A 22390-nucleotide genomic window follows, 5' to 3' on the forward strand; every position below is an offset into this window, starting at 1 on the left:
GAAGCCTTACTGGCGCAAAAGGCAGCCTCTGACGAGGTAAGTTAAACAGTTATTAAATTAATAGCTCTTTTTCCTGTTGACAAAATATCTCCATTTCCAGAAAATTACTTCTTTGGAGTTGGAGCGTGAAAGACTAGCAAATCTTCTAAGCGTAGTGGAAGGTAAAAAAATCTAAAACCAATAAATATTATTGTGTGAAATATTGTGTACATGTGTACATAAAGTATTTATATAGAATAACTATCAGTTATTAACTATACAGTTATTCTATGTATTATAGTTATATATAATATCTATATAGGTATTACCTATATAGTTATTCTATGTAGAATTGTCATATATAATACCTATATATATTATCCTTATATAATACCTATAAAGAGGCATTGTATAGAAGAACTATACACAGGTACTATATAGTACCTACATATAAGTACTATAAATACGAAATACTATTTCATTATAAACTATACTGTTACATCTAAATATATAACTAGCTATATGTAGTAATAATTATTATGTGTAACAGGTATAAACAATTATTATAATATAGAATAATATAGAATAATCACATACAGTACTTGTATATAGTTATTTTATATATAGTGTTGGCTATAGTGCTTGTGTAATGTATATTTTTTAGTTTTTTTATTTTTTTTAAGGGCGTGGACTCGAAGACCGAGTATTGCCCCGTGTATTTCACCCGATTAGCATCAAAGTTACATGTTTTACAAAAGGGAACGTTCCATAGGACTAGAGAGTTGTACATAAATTTGGGAAACTGGGCCTGCGCGGCGGCTCTGGTGCGGGCGTGCCGGGGCAAGACCAAAGGGGATTTGAGTACCTGTCCGGCTTGGTTAGACCTTCTAGACCACCAGCCGGTGGTCGCCGGCATAGCTACATTCCCCTATGGGTTCCCGACAGCAGTTCCCAGAGCCCCGGCCTGACGAGCTGATATTATTAGAGAGAATAGGAGAGGGGCTAAATTAAAATACCAGACCATCAACAATGACAACACTGTACTCTAGTGGCTGATTTCATAAAATTGAGCTACTGGTTCACGAGAAGCGAGCAGAGGGCGTCTCCGAGGAAAGCGCTAGTCTGTCCAAGAGAGCCCTCACACAGGCAGTGAGACCATAGTCTCCAGTGGCTGGATAGGTGGCCAACGGGAACGCGCGCTCCCGGACCCCATTCCTAGCCACCGGAACAGAGCAAATAAGATATGCTTCAAGAGGCCTAAAATCAGTGTTAGACGAAATAATATAGAGACACGAGAAGCGCTCGTCTTCAACTATTTAAGAGAGAAACGCTTAGTGCTAAGCACATATTTGACCAGTGCATTCCAGGACAGATTTGATTTTGGAAAGATATGGAGAGGAGGGGGCCAGGGAAGGTTGACGGCAAGGAGCTTCTCATACAGCTCCTCTCTGAGACTAGAGTAGTTTGGGCAGTAGAAAAGAAAGTGAGTAATGGACTCAATAGTAGCACCGCATCGACAGGAGGCGGATGAAGTAAAGCCAAACCGATGTTGGTGAGCATTTAGGGGGCAGTGGCCTGTGAGTAGCTGGGTAGAGATTGCACTAGTTTTTACTTTGAGGAGCCTGTTGGCGGAGTACACATCAGGGAAGAAGGCTTTTACGCTCAAGTTGGTTGACAATGACACCCACTCCTTATTCCACATATTCCATACATATTTCGAGAGCTCTTTCTGAATAGCCTTCGGGGAGACCGGGGCGTATCGAGTTGTAAACGGAGAGGGATATTTGGCCCAGAAGCTAGCTAGGGCGAGACCAGGTGAGTTTGGATTGGCAGCAGTGAAGACATGACAAGAGTTGCCGAGTTTTGCCAGAAGATCTAGGTTGCTCACCTCCGTCAGAGAAAGTGTAGCGGCCGGACTGAGCATTACGAGCCTCTCAACTAAGATAATTTCACTGCTGGTATACTTAGGCCTCAGCTCCTTTATAGTCTCAATGGCCTCAGCAAGAGCGACGCTCAGTCCACTGCGGAAAGAGATTGAGGGGGGTAGCGACAGATTAAGTATCCTGATTACAGCCGCGGAGTTTGTGAAGACTACGCAAAGTCCAGCAGCGCCAGAGTTCAGAAACACACGAATATAGCAGCGAAGGGTGTTTAGCGCGCATGGAAAAAGATCGACAGACGCGTAAGAGAGGCTAGAGGAGTAGAGACAAATTCTCCACGGTGGGTGTTGAGTAGAAAGAAATGTACTGACTCGTTCACTCTTTTTGTGCATAAGTTCATGGGGGAGACGCTTAAGGATTAGTTTGCTAGATGATTTGACAAACTCACCAGCCGGTTGAGAGACCAGACGAGAAGTGGCTATTTCCAGTATGCGGAGATCAAGTGGAAGCATATTGGATAAGATAATGAGCGATTCGGTAGGGGCCGTTTTGAACGAGCGCGTAATCATCCGGCAGATCAATCGCTGAAACGATCGGATCTTCTTTGAACCGGCCTTTGTGCGTAAAACAGAAGCCCAGACAGAGCAACCGTATGTGAATATGGGCTCAACAGTGGAGGAGTAGAGAAATCGTAAGCGTTTCCTATCGTAACCAAAAGATTGCCGGAGGCAACTGCTTACAGCCATCATGGCCCTCGTCGCAGATACACATTTTGCTTCAATGTGATTTTTCCATTTCAGCCGAGAATCCAAGACGAAACCAAGAAAAGAGGCTGTATGCGAAGGCCTTGTATGGTCAATGAAGACATAAAGATTGTCCCAAGGAATCAGCTTTCGGGAGAATATGACAAGGACAGTTTTGACAGCATTAAGAAACAGCTTTCTAGACGCAAGCCAAGCTCCGACAGAGTCACAAACAAGTTGGAGGTTTTTTGTGGCAATACTCGCTTCTTTGTGGGACGTGATAATAGTTATATCGTCAGCATAGGCGATCATTTTGACCGGAAATGGGAATGTGAGGCGGAGTAGGTCATCGACAAGCAGATTCCATAGTAAAGGTGAAAGAACTCCACCTTGCGGACATCCTTGTTTAACAAAACTGTATAATGGTATATCTATATAACATTATACATGCTCCTGTTCGGACTTATTGTACTATAGACAGTGCTATATGGAGCATTGTACGTATCATTATATAATAATTAATATATTTTAAATATGTACATGATATATAGTGTATATAGTTAATGGTATATACAATACTATACATAGCACGGTATATAGTATTATTTAGTTCTTGTATTTTCTTACTCGTTAGTTTACTTAACCTAGCACTATTCGCTATGTCATTTGTAAGCTCTTCTATTATACTGTCTAGATTACTTTTAGAAATATTTAGTGGTAATCGATCTTCTATTTTCTGAACTTTACTTTCCAACTTAGCAAGAAACTTCATTTTATCTATGTTTTTTAATTTTGGCACTATTTTATTTACTGTACTGCGCTTGGGTTGTGCCACTGCCACTTGAAACAATATGATCGGGTGATCAGAGTGACTGTCCTCGATGGGAAAATGCCAGTTTAAAATACTGATATCATCACCTCCGAGAGTGACGTCCACCATTGCTGTTTTCTGGGGAATGTATTCTAACTTGGAAACAGGGACGTTTGCTATGTTTAACTTGTTTTGGTTAATAAATGATTCCAGACACTCACCTCTTTTATCCGTAGATTTACTATTCCATAACTTATTCTTTGCATTTGAATCCATGCCCATTATAGACCGCTCTAAGTTCGACATAGTTTCCAATAGATTAAAAAAATAATCCAAACTCAGAGACGGTCAGCAATACACAGAGAAAAAGTTTAGACCAGGGTAATTGTTTAATTGGACTCCTACAAAATTATTTGTGTTTGGCACTGCTATATTTACAACCTTAAGAAATTTTTTAGCTAGAATTATTGCACCAAATGCATGATGTTCTTTATTTAAGTTATGATGAACCGTATAATTAATAGGAATATTTGGTATAAGTAACTCATTATTAAACTTATTAGTTATGGCGTATGGTTCTTGTATTAACGCTATGTCAACCTCTAGCTCTACTAAAACTTGACTTAAGTTTAAAGATGCGATTTTACAGTGCTGCAAATTTATTTGTAAACATAAAAGTGATTTATTATTGTTATTGTTATTCATACCTTAGGCTAAGAGTTGTCTCAGTCTGTCCACCGCCTTAATGTGCACTTGACATTGAAAATCACCCGACTTGTGAGCACCTTTGCAGTTCACGCATTTCATCTTGCTGTCTGGATGAATGCAGTCTTTTGTTTTGTGCAACTCTGCGCACCGGCCACAAGTTTCTGCTGCCGTTTTGTCTTGGCAGTTAAATGCGACATGGCCCAGTTTTTTACATTTGTAACAATATGTCACCTCAAAATCCAGTTTAGCTTTTTCTACTCTATGTTCTTTTAATACCCCTGCGGCAATTTTTACTGAGATTTTCCTAGCTTGTATTACTGCTTCTTCACATTTTTTAGATGTTACATAAATCTTTACGTGTCCTTTCTGCTTTGAGAGCGGTTTAATTCGACTAATTTTTCCTCGTAATATTTCATTTCTAAATTCCGTCTCTTTTTTAAGAACCTCTAAATTCTCTACCCCAGTCCCGAAAACTGCTATTGGGTACTCTATTTTGCGCTCTGAAACAGATTTTACTGACCCCTTTATTTTTCCATCCGCTTCCATTAACTGTTTAGCCTTTTTGGCATCTGCGTCATTATTCAACTTAAACCGAGCTATATTGTCTCTCTTAGTGAAAGACTGCAACGTCGGATACTCCGAATTACTTCGTATCCACATCCGGATCTAGTTTAGCAATGATGGTAACAGATTTAGAGGCCGCTGCCACATAGGATTTTCCTAGCTGCGAGTCCACTCCACCAGGTGGCTCATTCGTCTTAGTCGGTTGCCCATCATTGCAAAACCTATCTAAAAGCCTATTTGCAATTTTAATTTTTATACTAGTAAACTTACTTTCAATCTCTTTAGTATGACTAATAATACATTCTTTCTCTTGAATGAGCGTCTCTCTTTCCTCTTTTAAATCCTTGATTAGTGTTATCATGTCTTCTCTCGACATATCGTCCAGAGAATTCTGACTATTGCTCTGCACACTAAGTGTACGTTTCCGTTTTTCACCATTGATGCTACTGATACTTGATCTAGGTCTAGAGTACATTATTTTACACACCTCAGAGCAATAAAGATGATTTCCCTGCCTATTCGGCGGGGTAAAATCTTTATTGCATCTTTTACAGACGGACGTGGGGACTGAATACTAACACCTTACTAACATTGTTTAAATCAATTATTGTTCCAAAGTTGCTTTATGGTGTATCAGTCTGGAGTCACTTCCTCAAAAAGAAATGGTGCATCAACAAGCTCAGAAATACACAGTACTATATGTTGAAATGTATCACCCGATCACACAAGACAGCCCACAGAGAATCTCTCCTAATTATTTCTAATTTACTGCCAATTGACCTAATTGCTTTTGAATTTGCTGCCTTTCGTTTTTTTCTATACAAAAATCGTCCATTTTCTGTTTTTTCTGCTAAAGCTATTGGGCTAACTCTCTCCGACAATGAACTGGATAACATGTCAATTGAAGTCTGCAGAAATTTCCGTTCGTCCACGAAGCAACCATGGGAGACTCCGCACCTCACACACAGCAACGCTACAGCAACAGGAATACTTGTAACAACTGCACCACACGAAAAGGGAATCCTAGCCCGGAGTGTGTTCTGTTCACCAACTGGGAGAGAAACCCAAGAAGTCCTACTTCCGGCGTTCATCTAAAAAACCTAAGCAGAGATAAGAGCAATACACCTCGCGATCCGGAATGCGGTAGCGAACAAATCGCAATATGCCACTTGCAATATAATCAGTAGTTCCAAACCAGCACTGAATAGAACACTGATGTTCAAGAAAATTTCTCCAATAGCATCCGAGAGTAGAGAAATGATCCTTGCAAATTGTGATTTTTTCTCATTTCACTGGCTTTCGAGCAATGACTTCTGAGAACTGACCGACTTAAATAGCGCTAAGTCCAACACTACCAGTCTAGGGAAAAACACAGAAGTGTCGCTGTCCCCTCTCAGAACTAAAATCAGCAGCAAGATTCAAAAGCTGTGGAAAAAGGAATGGTCCGAAAATACTACTAAAGGTGCCATCACAAGGAGTTTCTTCCCCTCTCCAGCCGATGCATATCTGCTGAAGGCTGTATACATCAGCCACCAAATTACTCAGCTGTTGACAGGCTACTGTCAATTAAAACGCCATTTCCTCAAAATTAAGAAAATTCAGTCACCAGTGTGTGACTGTGGCACCGAAGAAGAGTCCATCGAGCATTTCCTTTTCACGTGCTGCCTATTCACGGCGCAAAGAAAACCATTCAAAGAAGCTTGTCTGAAAAAAGAAAGGGACTATCCACCCCCACTAGCAACAGTAGCAACGTCATCAGCCATCTGGAAAGCACTTCTGAAGTTCATCAAGGAATCTCGGCGACTAGATCACAAAAGAGCAGAGTGAAACCCATAGTAATAGCGCACATCTTTTAATCTAAACTCGTCTTCTAAAAACTAAAATCCACCTCCTATCATTTCTTACTTATCCGCCTTGAAGTTCAATAATACCCTCCAACTATCGTTTCAATCCGATTTCGTAAAATTTAAAACAAAGAAAATCCAAAGCAAAACCCCTGCTCCTATACATACCAAAATTTATTATATTTACTAAAGCTATGTCTCCAATTTTATCTTAGGTGTGATAACATGCATGTATAGTTTATGAGCACAGGCAACACTCAAGTATGAGTAGGCCTAGTAAAAAAAAATTAAAAAAAAATTATAATTATAGTCCTTGTATATAGTATTTATATAATATTAATTTACTAATCATTATTTATTCACTGTATAGGGCTCTTCGGGGTTGTGTTTTCTTTCCAAAAAACTTGGCAACGCAGCAGCCAATGTCACAGCGCAAAAGCGTCTCCGTTTGACTTCCAAGACTTTCTACAGTTAAACAACAATGGTTACTCGTCGAGTTTGTTGTGTTGATAAGTGTAAAAATACAAATAGTGGATGTGTAAAACTATTTGCGTTACCTAAAGATAGTTTACGACGCCAACAATGGTTAGGTAAATTGAAATTAAGGAACACCAAAATAGAAAACGTTCGTGTGTGTTCAATTCATTTTGTAACAGGTAAGGTAACGTAAGATACTGTTTGAATTCCTAATATAATCTTAAATATTAATTATTTGTGTAAAGGAAAACCAGCGTTACCTTATTATCCATCCAATCACATAGATTGGGTTCCAACATGTTTTTTGGACGGCATGCCTGAGAAGCTTGGTGAAGTTAGAGCAGCTGATGCATTCGAAGAACTGGATGTGATCAACAACACACAAGAAGAACATATACAAAACACAGTTTCATCAGGTGTGTAATGTTTGATGTGTATTGTGCAGTATTTACATGACTACCTATATTATTTCAATTTCAGAACCAGAAAATGAAATTTCTGCAAGCAACAACAACATCGATGTTTTGCATGACAACACCTTTATCAATGAAGTTAAGAAACTCCAGTCTGAAATAACTGTCTTGCAAGAAAAGTTAAAGTTAAGTGATGGTAAAGTAATAAATGCGCAAATTACTATAGACAATTTAAACCAACAGCTGTCGGATTCGTTTGCAAAGCTTAAAGTCAGTGAAATGGAATTGTCGAATGAAAAACTAGAAGTGAAAGTCTTGTCATCACAGGTTGATGAATTTCAGCACAAAATATCATTTTTAGAATTAGAATTTGAATCCACCCAAGTAATGAGTAAGATAAAAAAAGACATGAATGGTTGCAAATTTTATACTGGGATTAATAGTTTCGAAAGGTTGTGGACTTTGTGTAATTTTGTCATAAAGTTCATTCCACCACAACATTCTCTCTGTAAACTTGACTATGCTACTCAGTTTGTTATTACTTTAATTCGATTAAGATTGAACTTAACTATGCAAGATTTGGCATACCGCTTCAATATCTCGCTTTGTACTTGTTCTAACTAAGTATATCACTTTTTGGTTACATGCCATGCACAAAACATTGGTACCTGCCTTTATACGCTGGCCCAAACAAGAAAATGTTAGGAAGACTATGCCTCTATGTTTCCGTGACCGCTTTTACCGTTGCATTTGCGTAATTGATTGTTTTGAGATATTTCTTGATAGACCCACTAAAATTAAAGAACGAGCGTCAACGTTTTCTACTTACAAATCACACAACACCGTAAAATTTCTTATCGCTATTACACCTCAAGGATACATATCTTATGTGTCAAAAGCGTATGGTGGAAGAATAAGCGATAAGTTCATTGTAGAAGACTGTGAATTCCTTGACAAACTTATTTTGAGAGATATAGTTCTAGCTGATCGCGGCTTTACAGTTCATGAAGCTGTTTCGCTACAAAATGCAGAACTTAAAATACCATCATTCCTTGGCAAGAGGAATCAGTTAACCAACTTAGAAGTTGAAATGTCAAGAGATTTGGCTCGTGTGCGTATTCATGTTGAAAGGATAATTGGTGCCATCAAACAAAGGTACTCCATTCTTCATTGTACTTTGAACCATCAATGCACTGATCTAAGTGGAACTGATGAAGAACGTATTTCTATTATTGATCAAATGGTAAATGTAGCTTGTGCTCTTTACAATGCTTGTCCCTCTGTAGTCCCTATTATTTAACAATGTCATGTGACAATGTGATGGAAGTTTCGAAGTAGAAATTTGTGGATGTGAAGTTGTGAGTTTGCTAATACAATTAACAACAGCATTTATTTAGTTCTTCTGTTTTAAATAGTAGTACACTTCTGAATCACAGAATACAAACTGTATGTTTGATTATTACATGGTAACATTGGTTACGTTTGCTAGAGGAAGTCTTTTACCGTTGTGTGTATCATTTGAAGATTTTTTCCTTTTTTCGGACATAGCTGCAATTCGCGCACTTTTTTTACATATATCACATTTCCACAAGCATGTAACTCGAAGAGGGGAGTTTGGTTTATCATGAATGCATTTCAAATGAAAGATTTTCCTCATGCAATTTACATTGGCGCAAACAACGGTAGTAACAATTATGGTTTCATTAGTTTGACAAAAACACGGCAAAAATGAGTTTTGCGGCAGAACTTCGGCAGTGGGTACAAAAGCAGATTTTAAGTAATGGTACCCAGCAAGGGCCTCTGGCATTATGACATGAATGAAATATTTGTGGACTAGAGGAATGCTTTGTTCAATCAGCAGAGAGTCGTATGCTACTTGGACGAAGATAAGATCCACAGAAGTGTAGACGACAAAGTAACATGAATGGTAACCCGTTACGTACATTTGTAGCTGCACTTGATAGTAATATTCGTGTGATTTGCACAGATAGTACTGTTTTGTCAAGGCATGAAACTGCAATGGGAATGTTTTGACTTGTGTAGCAGCGAAGATAGTATAATTTCGATAGCTGAAGGGGCATTTCACTTCAAGTACAGACGTTCCATGGCACTCACAGTGTACTATACCATCAGGTGAAGCAGCCAAAAAGGGGTGTGTAATAGACAGGTAAACACCAGTACGTGTTATGGTCAGTCCAGCATGGGTGTTTTTCAATAACAACATCTGCTTGAACGAGTCAATAGCAATCGATTCTTTTTGTATTCCCCATCTGCATGTAAGTATGAAATGGAATTAGTTTAAGAATAAACATAGTTTCCAATAAGGAATAGTTACTAATACCTTGTGGCGTCTGTTGAGAAGTTGTATGCACTGGGATAGCAACATTGTTTTAACAACGAAGGTGAAATGCGTTCAATACTAGTTTTGGTAACTTGTTTAAATATGGAGGCTGTAACTCGAAATCCTCTGTAGCGTTGCCAATATTTGCTACTGCTTTGGTTTCTTGTTAGAGAGCAAATTGCATCAACTTGTTCCTTTGTGATTGTGATTTGGCTATAAACAGAAATGCCCTTTTCAATGAGCTCTGGCAGATTACTTCCAACAAGATTCTTATCGAAAAGTGTGCTAAAAGGCTTTGGCAGAATAACTTTTAGTGCCGGTGGAATATACAATTCACACCCATCTTCCACCAATGACGCAGCAGGTGGTGGACCAGGCATTTCTGCATTTTTAAATAAAATCTCACAAATATCCTGTTCTGTTGGCTGTCTTATGGATGGTAGCTTTGATTTTCGCACATAACCGAGTTCCTCAATCGTTTTGTAAAGATCCTAAAGAAAAAAACTATTTTATTTCTTTCTTCTCTATGATAAAGTAATTGAAAAAAATAGGAATGCTTACTGGTCTAGAATAAACGTTGTTCCACGCACACTTGTCTTCGGTGCAACCTTTACCTTCATTAATTTCCGCAGCCACCATTGTAACATGCAACAATGATGCAACGTGATTGCACACCTCACATAAACTATAATGACATAAATAGTAAAAATATAACTTGACTAACAATAATATTCTTCAACTTCTTCAAATTACCCAGCTGCACACGTGCAGTTTGCCAAAATCACATTACCAGTCTTTCCTATTGCTGCCCACGGTCTGTGTGGTGTTGTCCCAAGTGCTTGGGAAGGACACACCTGTTGATAAAAGTAATAATGAATCAATCGATAACAACAATACAATGTATAACGCTGTTAATTTTCATTACCTTTGCCTTTACCAACACGACACCAGAATGTAACACTAAACAATTAAAGCTTTTTATCCAGCCATCTTTCACTGCCTGCTTTGATTCATAAGCGAGACCCTTGAAGGCCTGGACGGTTTCGCCTGTAATTTCTTTACATTTCGTCTCAATTAGGTAAATAAAAATATCAGATGAGGTTATTTTAGGAACAAATTTGTTGCACTCGTTGCCCTGTTTCCATAGTTCTTTTGGAATTTCGTAAGGGCAGTGTGCACAACTTATTAGTTTCAATTTCTCTAAATATGCATGTCTTTCAGCTGGCTGAAGACCATTTGCATAAGAAGAAAAAGAAGATGACATGGTTACATTTCTAGACTATCTACTTAAACGTCAAGCAATCGCGCTGTGACATTGGCTGCTGCGTTGCCAAGTTTTTTGGAAAGAAAATACAACCCTGAAGAGCCCTATAGTACTACTGTATAGTACTACTGTATAATACTACTGTATAGTGCTGCTATATCGCAATACAATATAGAACTACTATATAGAACTACAATATAGAAATACTTTATAGAACTACTGTATAGAACTACTATATAGAACTACTATATATAAATGCTATATATAACTGCTATATAGAACTGCTATATAGCATTACTATATAGCATTAATATATATATATATTCCTTACAAATATATATATAAATATAAATAGTACGTATAAACTACTATATAGTATAACTACTTACATACGATTCATCATTATATATGATACACATATATATAGTACCTATATATAGTAGTAGTATATAGTACTATAGTATATATATAGTACTATAACTACTATAAATATTGTTTAAGAGTTGTATTTTAATCATATTTATCTGCTTAGATGCCATTTGCTCTATGCTAAAGGTGAAATTGAAAAAAAATCGTTTGCCACCGAAACTGGAAAGTGCTATCTCACAGAAATTCAACCAGGTGCGTCCGACTGCAGCCGACAAACGTAAGTTGCGCCAACATTGGAAAAGGCAAAAGACACAAAATCCACGAAAAACATTGCATTTTTATTATGTAAGGGTCTGCATAATATAAATAAATTTTGTTCTCCAATGATTTCGTTTTCATTTTATATTGTATACATAAATATAATATACAATAATTATAATATATATATATATATAAAGGTTATATATAAATATTACATATAATTTTCATATATACGTGCTATATATAAATGTTATACATAAATATTATATATAAAAATAATATATATAAATACTATAGGGCTCTTTGGGATCTGTTTTCTTTTGCAGTTTTATCTGGCAACGCAGCATGGCTGTGCACTTTTGTAGCACAATAATATAATGAATATTTTGTGCTTCTGCATCCCAACAGCAAGGCTCTACTATTTTGACAAAAGTCAAAAGTGTTTCATGTGTGTTGAAAAATGTGTTTCTATTATTAACTAAAATGAGAAGTTGTCATGTTGCTAAGTGTGGACGTAAGATCAGTGATGGTGTCAAATTGTTTCCTTTGCCACAAAACAGTGTTCGTCGTCAGCTTTGGCTTGACAAGATTAAACGTAGGGAAGCTAATCGTCACACCAAAATCAAAAATATCTGGATATGCTCAAAGCATTTCTATGGAGGTATATTTGTATCAAACTAATACTAAATTGCTAATACATACTCTGTTGTGATATATTAGGGAAACCTGCAAAAGAAATCTACCCGAGGCATCCAGATTTTGTGCCATCATTGTTGTTAGGGATGAGCCACTAAAATTAATAGAGTCAACTCACCTTTCTGTAATTCAGGATCATTCTTTGCCGATTGGTAATATTCAAACAACAAATTTACATTTATCTGTCTGTCAATATTAAGCATTTTATTTTGAACTTTTAGATGAGCTTGATCAACACAACATTCCAAGTAATTGCGATGTAAAGGCATTAATTTGATAGATAAAAATTTTTTGTTATTGATATTACTGGCTGCGAAGAAAGATCTGCCCAAGTACACTTATCCTCGGTACGTCCTTTTCCCTCATGAATTTCGACTGAATATACACTGACTAGTAAAAGATATCCAATATGATTACAGACTTCTCCTAAACTGTAACATTTTACCATATTTCATGAAGTTTTAAGTATTTTCTTGTTAATACTTTAAGTATTACCCTACAGCACAGGTACAATGAGCGTATATTACACAACCATCAACACCAATTGCAGCCCATGGTGAGTGAGGAGTATCGCTGATAGTTTGAGATGGAGTTACCTAATTGTGAATTATAACAGAAAATATAATTCATTTAAATAAGAAACAACTTTAAGGGCTTACCTTAGCTTGAACTAAAACCACTCCTGATGACAAACACATTGCCATAAATTGTTTCAGCCACCCATCGTTCACTGCTTGTTTTGACTCAGCTTTAAGACCTTTGTAGGCTCTCTTTGTTTTCTCAACATCTAAATTACTTCTGGAGAAAACTAAGTAGGCAAATATATCCCCATGATCTATTTTGGGAATAATTGTGCAACACTGAAGTCCTTGTTTCCACAAATCTTTAGATAAACTGTAAGGGCAATCACACTGAAGAATATCCAATTTATCAATGTATTTTTTTTTGGCTTCTACTGAAAGCCCACTAACATAATTCGATAGTGACATAATATTTCTAAACATGAAACACATTTTTCAACACACATGAAACACTTTTGACTTTTGTCAAATCAGTAGAGCCTTGCTGTTGGGATGCAGAAGCACAAAATATTCATTATATTATTGCGCTACAAAAGTGCACAGCCATGCTGCGTTGCCAGCTAAAATGGCAAAAGAAAACAGATCCCAAAGAGCCCTATATATGGATACTATATATAAATATTTTATATGCATATAATACAGTACCCACCAAACGATTAGGTACACCCCCGTTTTTTTAGTGCATTCTTTTGGCGCTACGGGTCTCAGGAAAACTTGAATATGTTTTTACTGATAAAGCCTAAATTTTTTTTTCCTTTTTCTTCTATCAGAAGAGAAGTTGCTCTAAAACAGAGATGTGCGCGAGCAAAGATTTTCTTGCTCAAGCAAACAAAAGCAATTACCAATTTTTGTTTGTTTGCTCGATTAATTGAGAATTATTTGAACAATTTGCCAAACAATGTTCTCGTCCGAAATTGTTCATAAACAAATAAAATTTTTTGAACAATACAGTTTGTTTGACCAAATTTATTGTTTCAACAAAAACCCTTTAAAAAAATTTCGGCAACGCAGACAACGCTCCAATTTAAAAAAAGGTTGCATTTTCTTGGATAACAACAGAGATTCAAGAAACAATTAAACAAAAGGTTTGACTTTCTTTTTTATACGTTACAGGTTCGAAAACATTTGTTTTCCTTATTGACTGAATGTCAAAGACTTAGAATAATAGTGACAGTAATTACAGTTAACATTCATTTTTGATTAGAATTCAAAGGTGTTTACTTTTTTTTGGCGGCAGAATTTGCACTGAGAAAGATTAATTTGTCCACATTTTGTGGATCCAAACGCTGGCGTTGTTGAGTGACAACATTTCCTCCGGTAGTAAAGACTCTTTCAGATGGTGCCGAGGTAGGAACTGTAACAGAATTCCCATTCTGCAAGCATGGCTTCTTCACTTTATCTCCCCCACATCCCTCGTCACACAGCCTCCACTTCAACCTACCATAAGACTGCAAGCAGCTACAGAATAGACTTTTTTCCCATCGACTCCCTAAAAGACACCTGCGCCGCCCGAAGACATACTCTTACATCAGCCGACTAACACGGGAGCACCCTCGTCTAGCCGGAAACTCCTCGAACATCTTCTTACCTGTTCCCATGCCTAGAATATTCATGCACCTGCACCGCACGCGCCAGAACATTCAACCCTTTTTTAGATTAAGATCGCAATGCATAAATAACCGTAGATATAGAAATATTTTTACTAATTATTCACTTAAACCCTAGTTAAGTGACCTGTCCGAACTGTCGCCACAGTTCGGGGGTGGCCTTAACACAGGACTATTAAATACTAATTTATACCTCAAACTCACGCTTTCTCCCGTAAATCTCACGACTTAAAACTATAGATTTCCTACCCCTCCGTGACTCATCCTAGCGGATGGGTACCCTTTAACCTCCCTAAAATTCGACTTAAGTGAGTTGATAGAACTGTCAACTCGAGTTGGGGGTGGCTTTTACACGGAGACTACTCTTCCTATTGTTTTCTTTATTCGGGTCACGGCCGCATCTTGTTCATATAAAAGGCCGTGACTCTTCCGCTCATAGTTAGTCGTTTTCCAGTTTTTCTTCGTTATTTTTCAGCTCATTCTTAACCTGTTCTCTAGGGACTTAACAGTATCGGTAAAGCTCAGTTGTGTTGACTTGTGAAGTGAATATTTTCCGCTCACGCTACCCAACTGCTCCAACTGGTATGTCACACCTCTATTTATTTATGTCTGTAGCTTAGACTTAGTAATCAATACATTTGCATTGTGGATCAGTTGTCTCCTTTTTATTTATTTAAACCGCTTTTAATTTAATTATTCCGCAAAGGGAAGAATGAGTAAATCCATGATCCCTTTACACAACTATCCCTTATATTTGTCAGGCGTATATTGCAAGAAGCGGAAAATCGTATTGACGCCCCTTCCACCAAGACAAGATATCTAGCTCGTCCATTTCATCGGCAGATAATCTTGGAATGGCGAGAAAGTTTTGCATTTCAGCCTTCAGAAGTTCTTCTCGGGTTCCAGTTGTAGCAGGTTCCGCATCCAAAACGATGCCGTACAAAGCCGATATTTTGATTTTTTTGCTAGATGATGATGGCGCTGTCGTATTTACTGTCCGCATTGAGTTTTCTGTTGGTGTCGAACTTGCAGCTGACGGCTCCGACGGAGGAAGAGGACCCAACTTTCGATCATAATAATTTATCGCATCCACGAAGTCCACGACGGTTTTGAAACTAGATTTGTTGGTCTTAAATCTGATGTTTAAAGTAGTGCGACTGCGGGGCGAAGGCGAAGGCGAAAGATGGGATTGAGTACTGAGCCATCCAAATTAGACGGGAAACGTTGCAGCATAGCTGTTTTAACATTAATTTTCAATTGCGTAATGGAAATTTCCCAGTCTGAGGGCAAACACGAAGATTGCTGATCTTCTGGACACGTTTTTTTGTGAGCGTGAGTGAAGTGGTAGGATAGACTTGTGGTGGCTGACTTCACTAAAAATTTTGGTTTCGTTTTGCAGAGTAAGCACCTAGCTTTGTCCTTCTTGTCTTTTCGATCGATTTCGATCTTAAAAAAGCCCCATACCCACGATTTTTGTTGACTTGTCGTGTTCTTGGCCGTTGCTGCTTCCCTACTAGCACAGTTTCATCCAGTAAACATCTCTGGCTGGTTTCAAGTGGATGGCGTGGATATCCACAGTAACCTTTATGCAACGTAGAGTGGATGTCTTAATGTCTCATTTACCGAACGTAAAATGTTAACGTCCAATAAATGTACAATTTGAACGTCAATGGGATAGAAAAACGATACGTTTATTGTCTATCGATATGTTACCTCCATGTAATATCATTTTTTTACATCCTATGTCTATCCATTTTCATTGTTTATATGACATCCTGATTTTGATGTTCATACGATATGGTAATTGTAACGTCCAATTGACTTCTTAGCTTAACGTTCAATGGAGTAAATAAGAAAGCGAAATTAAATACACGTAGGGAGCTGAATATCATGTATTCACAGCAGAAATTTCAAAAACGATACAGTAGATTTAACATATATCAGTTTTAATTTGGTCCATGTGCACGGACACGTGCTGACTAAATTGAGAAACACAAGACGAAACAATCACGAAATTGAGTGAGGAACATGACTCCGACTCCATACCCGTTCAATGAACCTGGAATGAAACATAATTTAAAAAATAAATCAGGTGCCTCCCATGTTCCGGAAACTGGTTTTAACTTACTAATAGGGAGTTATCCACTGTCTTCACTGATATCCCGTGGTATGCTGTTGTCTTTCCCAAGGCTCTGCTGGACTCGTTGGAATAATTCTGGAGCACTTTTCATAATTTTTTTGGTTTCAAACTCCAAATCAAATTGGTTTGCGCCTTTAAAAGGCTTCGAAATAGTAATTCCTTCTAAGATTGCAAACAAAATTACGATTACTTAAAATTTTTTTTTTTAATTAGCTAAATAAATTACTGAAAATGGCTTCAGTTAGCAACGATTTTTGTAGACCGTGCTTTTGGATACCCTTTCGAGGTTTCCCCTCCCAATTGCAAGAGGTCTTTACTTTCAATGAGATGAATGCGGCCCAAGATCTTTTTACGCAATCGGAAAGGGACCCGCCACCCAGCATACGAACATGATTCACCTAAGGTAATACAAAAACAATCAGATACCATTACAGTGAAAACTTATAATACGATAAGAAATCTTACCACAGCGTAGTAGTTATCAGGTTCTTGTAGAGAAACTTCAAACTTCATCAAATCATCAACCGTGTCGATAACAGTTATTTTGTCAGGATCTGATCGGGTTGGTTGAGTATTTTCCTCGTTGTCCATTTTTGTTTGTATTGCGGCCAGGTATTGTGGAAAATCAAACAGTGATTCTAAACCAACTGGCCGCAATACAAACAAAAATGGACAACGAGGAATTTTCCACAATTTTACTTAGTTCTCTAACCAATGCAGTATAGTACGGACCAGGCATAGATATTGTTTCAGTACCTACGAAGACCGAAAGATATCAATAAACTATGATGATCGTAGTGTAATGAATGACTATACCTAGACCGTGTATGGGTGAGTGAACAACCGGCAGCTTTCTTAAGCTTCGGTCACCCTGGTGAACTTCATTGCTAATAGTTCGAAGGGCCTGCCTGTCTGTGTTCGTCACTCCTGAAAATGATAAATGTTATACATTTTGAAGATGCTGTTTTAGTATTAAACCTACCTTCTTCCATCGAGTCCTTTGTTCTTTTCGACATCACATGTGGAGGGATAGAAGTGGTTTGAATCACATTAGGTTAAACATAACAATCCACAGAATCAATGTTGACATTTGGAATGGTTTTAAGCGCCTGCGTAATACGACATAAAAAAATAAAAATAAAAAGAGGTAAAATTCATTTATGCTTTTATACTATCTAGTATCTTCATACTTTCTTGAATTGAGTTGCTCGTTGATTGCGTCAAATCTTTAGGCTGAATAGTGATGTTTGAGATGGCACTCTGTTCTTCAGTCATGTCCCAAGAATCTAAATTTCCTTCACTAATCAGGGTAGGATCCTGCCTGCTGTTAGTGGACATCATCCCTGCAGATAAGTAACATGTAAATGAATCGCATGCTTTTACAGTACTAAAGATATATACCTTCTTCCATTGGGTTGCTTGTACTTGCCATCAAATGTCGAGGAATAGGAATGGTAGGAAGTAAACTTTGCGTGGGACCATAAAACCCAACACTGCTATCTTCTGAATCTTCTCCATCTATTTCTATTGACAGTCTCTTCTCCTCATAAGGTGAGTACTTCTTGTTTCCAATTTTCTTTCGATGGCCTCTTCCCATTGCATTTACTTCGACATCAGTTGAATTTATTTCGGAATTCACAGTTGCTTCAGCAAGGTGTCTCCTTGCTGTCTCATAGTAATCTGAAAAAGAATATAGTTTTATTATTAACGTTACACATTTAAACAATTTATCTAGAAACTTACCATATCCTTTGCGAACATGGCACGGGTATAAAATCCAATCAGATTCTGGTTTCTCAGTCTTTCTGATGTGTGCCTCATAAGTGTGATGTTTAGGAACCAAGCACTGTGTGTTTCCAGTTATAATCCAGGTTGTACGGACAACATGAACATACGTGCCGTTCGTAGCAAATAAATCCACTATGGCAAAAGCATGCTGCATCGAAATATCAAAAACATGGAAATCGTAACATTTCGAAAATTGTCATCAAACGGTAACGAAACACTTATTTGTAGATTTGTAAAAAAAAAATACCTTTTGTAATTCCATATTCCAAATATGAAACAGGTTTCACAATCGCTTGTAAGGATATTGTATCAATCACTTTTTAGATGTTGGACAAGCAATTAGACGCCTAGAACAATGAACAAGTAAAGACCGAAGCCCTTGACGACAATAACGCGTCACGGAAACAACACACCGTTGCATTAGCCTAAGATCTTAATCAATATATCAGAATAAAATTAATAACCATCTTAGACAATTGTAAATAAGCTTTAAAATTTTTTAAAATGATGTGATTCAAAGTTTCCCTTAATTTCTTAAAAGTAATGACATTATTAGGCTTTGAGTATTAATTTTGACACTGTTAAGTATTGAAAAGAATCATTATCGATTATCTTACCTCGTCGATATTCAGTTATTTCATGTTGTCCTGAAATATTTACATCGTCTGCTTTTGGGACGCTAGTTAGAACAGCAGTATTAACATGTATTAAGTAATTATTGTTTTGGAGATATTGATACCGTTGCAACAATGAGTTCCAACAAAGAATCGCTTCGGCGATGTCGACGAAGAAAAACTGTCATTGGACCGAGACAGGAATTACGGCGAATAAAAGAACGCGTTGATTTCTTCCTATTACAAGCTTCCCAGCAAGCTAACCAGCAAGATAACCAGCAAGATAACCAGCAATATAGACAGTATAACATTTAATAAAGAAACAGCTCTTGTCTTTTTTTAATTATAATTTTTGATTTATATTATAAATTGTTTAGATTACAAACATCAGATATGGACAATGTTCTTTCCTCTGTAGTTAACTCGAGGACATTGGATATGATGGTTCCATTAGTAAACACCACACATGCACAAAGTGATGGTAACGATCAGCAGCAAACAGAAATTCATTCGTTGCATTATGAACAGACTGATGATCAGGAGGCACATAGTGAAAATCAACAAGAGTCATGTATGTCATCACACAGTGAACGTAAGTGGAATTTCTATTTTCCATAACTGTCGTAACTAATTTATGAATTATTATTTATACAAAATGTTCTATATTTTTTTAAGTGGGAGTTTTATTGAAGAGAGAAGTTTGTTGATACATATTTCTTTCACAATTTCCCATGCAGGTGAATGGAATGGGCTACAAGAATGGTTTCTTGGCCGAATAGCTGGGCGGACATTCCGGCATCATAGGCGACGGAGAAAAGACGATTTGTTAATTCCAATAGGGTGCTTTTCAGAGTTTGACTTGTGTGACTTCGGTGTAATACAAGTTGTTGTATTTCTTGATATTTCGTTTGAGTAAAACGCGGAGTGTTATTGGCACGTCAGGTCCTTATAAGGACGCTATAAAACTCAAATCAATGTGACATCCTGTCTTGGTTCCAAAATAGACATTAACTCCGGATCTGGAGCTGTCATCCATAGGATGTCTACAAACCCACCACCCATAAACGTTTAGACATTTACATCCATTGGGCATCCTGTCTTGGTTCCAAAATAGACATTTACTCCAGATCTTGAACTATCATCAATAGGATGTCTACAAACCCACCTCCCATAAACGTTTAGACATTTACATCCATTGGGCCTCCTCTCTTTGGTTCCAAAAAAGACATTTACTCCGGATCTTGAATTATCATCAATAGGATTTCTATAAACTAACCTCGTATAAACGTTTGAAAACTTACATCCAATGAGCATATTAACTTAGTTTCAAACCTGACATACACCTTTGGATTTTACAGTAACATTTATAGGATGTCAACTTTTCTTTGTTAACTGTAGGTTTAAAAATGATATCCAATTAATATTTTATATTGGTTTCAAATGGTGACATCAATTTCACGTTGCCATTTACGTTTATTTGATGTTTCTGCGTTGTCAAAAAATTGATAAACCTAAAGTGGATGGCGGAACGCCCAATAAACATCCATAGGACTTTGTGTGCTAGTAGGGTTTGGTGGCTGTTGATGGTTGGAATCAGCCATTTCGCCATTAGAGTCAGTGACGAAATTCTCATCATTAGAGGCCCCAGTCTCAACTTCATCAGCAGCAATGATTACCTCAGGAGCTTCATCAAACCAGGTTTAAAGAAAAAAAATCTGAGAACTTGAAATTGATCCCAGTGCCCCTGGTGGCGCAAGCACAAATCTTAATTTTCTCTGTAAAACATTTGACAGTAACAACTTTGGGGTATAGGGAAGCATTTTTTTAGTTCAAATAATTCAAAAACATACACTATATTCTAATAGAGTAAAGAAAAACGCGTCGTTCGGCATAAAAAAATTAATTTAAGGGTGTTTTGACGTATTTTATTTATAATTTTGGAAACGCCGGTATTAACATGGCGTTTATGGGGAGAAAAGTGGTGTACCTAATCATGTGAACGATACTTTAGTGCCCTGGGTGTAACTCCTACAATTTTTTCAAGTTAAGATAACTTTTAGGGCACTTTCTCTTCTGATAGAAGAAAAAAGGAAAAAAAAATTAGTCCTTACAAGTAAAAAGATATTTAAGTTTTCCTGAGACCCGTAGCGCCATAAGAATGCACTAAAAAAACGGGGGTGTACCTAATCGTTTGGTGGGTACTGTATGTAAATATTATATGTGACATAGTAATTTCCATCATAACGAGGAAGATCTTCCGCATTCTCCGTCGGTATTACCAAATCTGCAGAAAGCTATAAAGAAAGTTTAAGATAAACAAGACGCGACGCAGGAAATAAGCAAAAGCTATGCAAAGAACTCCACAATCGCCGGTATTTTCATCTTGCATCCGCTGGCATTGGGTTAATTCATATTCCATGCGTGAATCCTTTGTTCTCACCAACGACGACATCCAGGCTAGCGCTTGCTGTCTACCTTCCCCAACGAAGTTCATACTAGAAGCGGTGGAATCCGATATATCATTTAAAATTTAGTAATCCTTTATATGTTATCTATTATAAGTTATAGGACAAAATTTATATATAATAACAATGTACAATAAAAGCATATTAAAATATTACTATATACAAATACTATATATAAGTACACGCTGCCAGTACACGATATACCATCCAATAACAGTCGTCTGCTAGGCGTACTTCGTGGAAAACGTTGGTAAGGCTCCTCCCCTTTGGGGGCGGAGCAAGCCATTCCACGATGGTTTTCCACGATATACCAGTACACGGTACACGGTACGCGTACACGATATACCGCGGCCCCTTGCGTCTTATGGGATGATCGTAGTCTTTTTCTCTGGGCCAGGATAAAATGCGGACGCGGACCGCGGACTGCGGACAGGAGAAACTGCGAACTTTCACCTGCGGACTGGCCCAGAATTTTTGACAGATTTTTCGTGGACTTAGGGATAAAATGCGGACTTTCGTTCATGGAGCGATTGAAAGTTCGGAGCGGACAGGATAAACTGCGGACTGGTATCTGCGGACTCCATTCCGATTTCTGATATTAAATTTCAAACTAAAAAAAGTATTTAAAAGTCAACATATGCATTATTCAAAATATGAAAGTAAAGGACAGTGTATATAACATGGTTACTTCTTAACTAGGTAAACTCTTGGTACAACAATGCAAATAAAACATGTAATAAACTTAAAAGGATTTGGGGTATTTCCAAGGGGTTTTTAAAAACTCCTGAAAGGCATAATGCTGTTCTTTTGGAAGACATTCCTTGTGGTCCCATTCTTTGCAAAGT

The 22390-nt window shown here is 37.4% G+C and overlaps 5 protein-coding genes and 2 long non-coding RNA genes across 8 annotated transcripts; 3 read left to right on the top strand and 4 right to left on the bottom strand.

Annotated features, from left to right (window-relative positions):
- Window positions 1-671: 671 nt before the first annotated feature.
- Window positions 672-1903, bottom strand: LOC123471317. Its single transcript, XM_045172530.1, has 2 exons — window positions 1524-1903; window positions 672-1236 (listed from the first exon to the last, which is right to left on the bottom strand). Exons 1-2 carry the CDS (start codon window positions 1901-1903, stop codon window positions 1059-1061), a joined length of 558 nt encoding a protein of 185 aa, XP_045028465.1. The 3' UTR covers window positions 672-1058.
- Window positions 1904-1912: 9 nt separating this feature from the next.
- Window positions 1913-2605, bottom strand: LOC123471343 (the record flags this gene model as incomplete). Its single annotated transcript, XM_045172585.1, has 1 exon — window positions 1913-2605. A coding segment is annotated over exon 1 (693 nt), but the record flags the coding sequence as incomplete, so codon positions are not given.
- Window positions 2606-8046: 5441 nt separating this feature from the next.
- On the top strand, window positions 8047-8807 carry LOC123471316. The gene has a single exon (XM_045172529.1). It carries the CDS (start codon window positions 8069-8071, stop codon window positions 8717-8719), a length of 651 nt encoding a protein of 216 aa, XP_045028464.1. The 5' UTR covers window positions 8047-8068; the 3' UTR covers window positions 8720-8807.
- Window positions 8808-12007: 3200 nt separating this feature from the next.
- LOC116926556 lies at window positions 12008-13197 on the top strand. 2 transcript variants are annotated; one of them, XR_006645189.1, is made up of 4 exons: window positions 12008-12315; window positions 12375-12502; window positions 12572-12697; window positions 12840-13197. It is a non-coding gene; the product is annotated as an uncharacterized LOC116926556 (long non-coding RNA). The 2 variants fall into 2 exon arrangements; XR_006645188.1 differs by lacking the exon at window positions 12840-13197 and having other exon boundaries at window positions 12010-12315; window positions 12572-12700.
- On the bottom strand, window positions 12823-13480 carry LOC116926563. Its single transcript, XM_045172079.1, has 2 exons — window positions 13010-13480; window positions 12823-12946 (listed from the first exon to the last, which is right to left on the bottom strand). The coding sequence occupies exons 1-2, from the start codon at window positions 13361-13363 to the stop codon at window positions 12842-12844; spliced, it is 459 nt and encodes a 152-aa protein (XP_045028014.1). The 5' UTR covers window positions 13364-13480; the 3' UTR covers window positions 12823-12841.
- Window positions 13481-16412: 2932 nt separating this feature from the next.
- Window positions 16413-17801, bottom strand: LOC123471263. Its single transcript, XR_006645564.1, has 6 exons — window positions 17661-17801; window positions 17495-17605; window positions 17144-17434; window positions 16905-17076; window positions 16667-16840; window positions 16413-16597 (listed from the first exon to the last, which is right to left on the bottom strand). It is a non-coding gene; the product is annotated as an uncharacterized LOC123471263 (long non-coding RNA).
- A 1018-nt stretch (window positions 17802-18819) lies between these two features.
- On the top strand, window positions 18820-19996 carry LOC116933116. Its single transcript, XM_032940983.2, has 3 exons — window positions 18820-19382; window positions 19458-19672; window positions 19818-19996. The coding sequence occupies exons 1-3, from the start codon at window positions 19216-19218 to the stop codon at window positions 19994-19996; spliced, it is 561 nt and encodes a 186-aa protein (XP_032796874.2). The 5' UTR covers window positions 18820-19215.
- The last annotated feature ends 2394 nt before the right edge of the window (window positions 19997-22390 follow it).

This window comes from Daphnia magna, linkage group LG4, assembly GCF_020631705.1.
Source record: "Daphnia magna isolate NIES linkage group LG4, ASM2063170v1.1, whole genome shotgun sequence".
NCBI classification, from domain to species: Eukaryota; Metazoa; Arthropoda; class Branchiopoda; order Diplostraca; family Daphniidae; genus Daphnia; species Daphnia magna.